Source organism: Papaver somniferum, chromosome 7, assembly GCF_003573695.1.
Source record: "Papaver somniferum cultivar HN1 chromosome 7, ASM357369v1, whole genome shotgun sequence".
Classification (NCBI taxonomy): Eukaryota; Viridiplantae; Streptophyta; class Magnoliopsida; order Ranunculales; family Papaveraceae; genus Papaver; species Papaver somniferum.
In genome coordinates this window covers 246,047,467-246,050,989 of record NC_039364.1, presented here as the reverse complement: position 1 = coordinate 246,050,989, position 3,523 = coordinate 246,047,467, and the positions used below count along the sequence as shown (strand labels likewise).

General features: G+C 36.8%; 1 protein-coding gene across 2 annotated transcripts; it reads right to left on the bottom strand.

Annotated features, from left to right (window-relative positions):
- Positions 1-342: 342 nt before the first annotated feature.
- LOC113300049 (serine/threonine-protein kinase HT1-like) lies at positions 343-2,709 on the bottom strand. 2 transcript variants are annotated; one of them, XM_026549197.1, is made up of 3 exons: positions 2,070-2,709; positions 1,062-1,517; positions 343-814 (listed from the first exon to the last, which is right to left on the bottom strand). In XM_026549197.1, exons 1-3 carry the CDS (start codon positions 2,439-2,441, stop codon positions 731-733), a joined length of 912 nt encoding a protein of 303 aa, XP_026404982.1. In that variant the 5' UTR covers positions 2,442-2,709; the 3' UTR covers positions 343-730. The 2 variants fall into 2 exon arrangements, with proteins under 2 accessions (XP_026404982.1, XP_026404981.1); XM_026549196.1 differs by having other exon boundaries at positions 394-804.
- Positions 2,710-3,523: the final 814 nt, after the last annotated feature.

Below are 3,523 nucleotides of genomic sequence, written 5' to 3'. Positions count from 1 at the left end.
TGGTATCAGAGCAGGTTCGAGATATTTATACAATCACAAGATTTAATTCTTCTCGAGACAATTACTAATATAACTCTCGTATATTATTTCCTATTAAATAAACAAAAAATACGAGTAATGAAACCGAATACTAACCTTGCAATAAGTGGAGGAAAAGAAAGTCTTATTCCAGACAATATTCTCAAGACTTAGAGTGGACGTGAGTGTGATCCACTAGCGAAGAAGTTGTGGGGCATTGAGGTCACATGTGGGTCCATGATGGCAAGCCATTTCTGGTGGAATAGACTAGTAAATCTATCAGGTCCAAGAGCTTCTATACTTGCAATTGCCTAATCAAACTTGTTTCGAGTCACAAACATGTGGTTACTTGACTTAGATATAGACTAAGGCCAATTACAAGAACATACTTGTATTGCAGCAGGGAAAGTAACTGTCTTGCATTCCGTTTACAGATGTTTTCGTGGAACCAAAAACATGTTATAGAATATTCCTAAGCATAAATGCATCAGAGTACTGAAAACAATATGGCACATGCACGTAAAATCTCTAAGAAGAATTTCAGGCTTTCAGAGCAGATTTATGGACAGAGATACACCTAGTGATAGACTTTACAAGAGTTCTGTGCTGGGTTGGTTCGTAGGAAGAGAAAAACGTTGGATCCTGTTCGAAAGCCTCCGAATAATCCTCAAGAATTGAAATAATCTCGTCGAAGTAAGGTCGCTTATCTGGGTTACTTGACCAGCATCGATTGATAAGATGACTTAACTTCATCGGGCAAGCAGTAGGCAATGGGGGTCTTGCATTCTGCATCAACCTAACTGATATAAGATTATAAGAATACAAGAAACTAATGACATTATGTGCAGAACCAACCTCTTTCCTATATATTTTTATAATTCATCTGTTTCCAGAAATGCAAATTTGAATGAAGCTGAAAAAAAAAATGCAGTCACTTTGGTTTACATTGAGTGTGAACTCCTGTGCGTAAGAGTTAATCATGACTGCTGCACCAGAACTCCATTCAATTAACATTTTAGTTATTTTCACTAATGCTTACATACCTTCCTAGAGACAGCAAAAGCAGCTTGTTCAGGGGTCATGTCCTGGAACGGAGTCAATGCCGTTAACAGCTCCCAGAGCACAATACCGAAACTGTACACATCAACTTTCTTTGTATGGTGTTTGTCTTTGATCATTTCTGGTGCCATCCAACGGTAAGTACCAGTAAATCCCTTGCCGCTGCCACATTGAGATTCTAAACAGGAGATTCCAAAATCTGCAACCTTCACACACATATCTTCCCCAAGAAGTAAATTTTCCGACTTGAGATCACGATGAAGTATCCCTTGGTTATGAAGATAATGCATTCCTCGTGCAATGTCAAGGGCAAATTTTAGAACTAAGTCGAGCGGAACCGAATGGGGCTCTTGCTGATGAAGGTATTTCTTTAAAGATCCACCCGCCAAATACTCCATGATGATGCAAAATACAGGAGGCTTCTTGCATGCTGCAACAAACTGCAAAAATGAAAACACAAGAAACGCTATTTCCTCAAGAAAGCCACTTGATCACGAATAAAGCATCAGATTTGCCCAAAAAGTTAAGATTTATATCAGCACAAACTTAAGAAATTGTTGTGAACGAACTGGAGAATGTTGAGATGGAAACCAACTGGGAATAGCCCAGACTTGGCTAGGGAGTGACTCTCATACTTGAAGTCGGTAATCAATATTGGGGCATTATAAAGTATGGACCAATGTGCATCTCAGAGTATATGCAACCCTAGCTTACTAACAGAACCGGCAAGTTTCAAGGTTTGAATGAGATAGAACTAAAAGTTTTTGATGAATACGGAAGTAACAGAAAATAAACATAAACTAAACGAAGAGTATTCATATCAATAATAACATGGATTCTTTTAGAAAAACATTGGAAGACTGGAAGTAGTTGTTCATCCTCAAAACCCAAAATTTAACAATCCCCCAAGCAAAAAAAAAAAAATCTACTTAGATCAGACTATTAACTAATAAACAAAATGAAGATTTCCGAAAAGGAAACAGAAAACTTACAGTGACGATATTGGGATGTTGAAGCCGAAAAAGTAAAGTAACTTCAGAATTAAATTGATTTTCCAAAAGGTTAGCTAAATTCTGATCTTCTTCGGGCTGACTAATTAACTTAATAGCTACTTCAGTTTGTTTATAAATACCTTTGTAAATTCTACTATGTCTACCTGATGCAAACTTGTTGCCTATTAACAGCTGCGACATATCTGCACTCCATTCTTCTTCCCCTTCTCCTTTAATTTCTCCTCCACTTGATACTAAATATTTTGACCATGATACCGATCCTCTTTTACTTTCTTCTTCGTTTCTCCTTCTTCTAATTTCTCCTCTGTTGCTAAAATTTGATATCTGCTTAAACCATCGCAAATTCTTCATTTCTTAAAATCCGAAAATCTTTATCATTTTTTGAAACTTATTCTGTTTCAAACAAGCTGCTTAGACGAAATAGTGAAGGTTGCTTAAGTATTTGAGATGATACCAGTTTGAGATTGTTATAGGGTTTGAGAAAATTTCAGAGAAGACCGCAGAGAGAAACAAATGTCGATTTCGGTTCTTGGTGAGAGGGAGGGAGCTTGAGTTGAGGCTAATTATTATTTCTCTCCTCACAAAGAACTGAAAAGCTGACAGTGTTTCTTTTTCTCCCTCTCTCTCTCTCCTTTTCTCAAGACAACCAAAGGTTCAGGCATTGAAGTACAGTTTTACCCCCAAACTATCATTGTTGATGCTTCGTACGGTTTGTCAACGTAAAGGTCAATCTCCGTACTAATTTAAACTATTTGACGACGACACCCTTCTTAGTTCTTTGACCATGATGAGTAAGCGTGTGTGTGCAGTTGGGAAAGAAAAAAAAATTGTGCTTCGGCTGTTGGAACATATTTTTAGAATCCTACTATTGGGGCTCAGAGGGGATGAGATTTCGGGGGTTTAAATTACTAAGTGGAACCTAAACGTTACAGGGGAGATCAGATTTATGTAAAAGTTTGAAAATACCCTCAATCATTTTCACTTATTACCCTTCTACCCTTCCATTAACTAGTTAATCTAATCAAAAAATAAAAACTGAAAAATCATTAAATGAAAAAAAAACTGAAATTCATTAAAAGAAAAAAAAAACTGAAACCGCTCCCTCACTTTCTTTTTTTCTTCTCCTCACCTCAGTTTCTTTTGTTGTTCTTCTTCTTCTTCTTCCATTCTTCGTTTGAAACGATTAATCGTCGATTTCAAAAAAAAAATTCGTCGATTAAAGTCATTCTATAAAACCATGAAACCTAAGGAAAATTTAGGTCAATCTTCGTCGAATCAACCTCCTACTGAAGCAGAGAAACCAACTTCATCAAGTGAAGATGAAACTGAAGATCAACAAGAACTGAATGAAGGAGATGCACCAGCCGTCGAGAATCCTGATATGACAGCAATAAGGTATGAATTCAAAAACCCACTCTTTATCTAAGCGTTTT

Bases quoted from the DNA above. Each gene is read 5' to 3' on its own strand.
- LOC113300049 (XM_026549196.1), bottom strand. From the start codon at position 2,441: ATGAAGAATTTGCGATGGTTTAAGCAGATATCAAATTTTAGCAACAGA. The intron at 1,518-2,069 runs GTAAGTTTTCTG...TCATTTTTGCAG, and splicing joins AACATCCCAATATCGTCACT to TTTGTTGCAGCATGCAAGAA. The intron at 805-1,061 runs GTATGTAAGCAT...AGGTTGATGCAG, and splicing joins CTTTTGCTGTCTCTAGGAAG to AATGCAAGACCCCCATTGCC.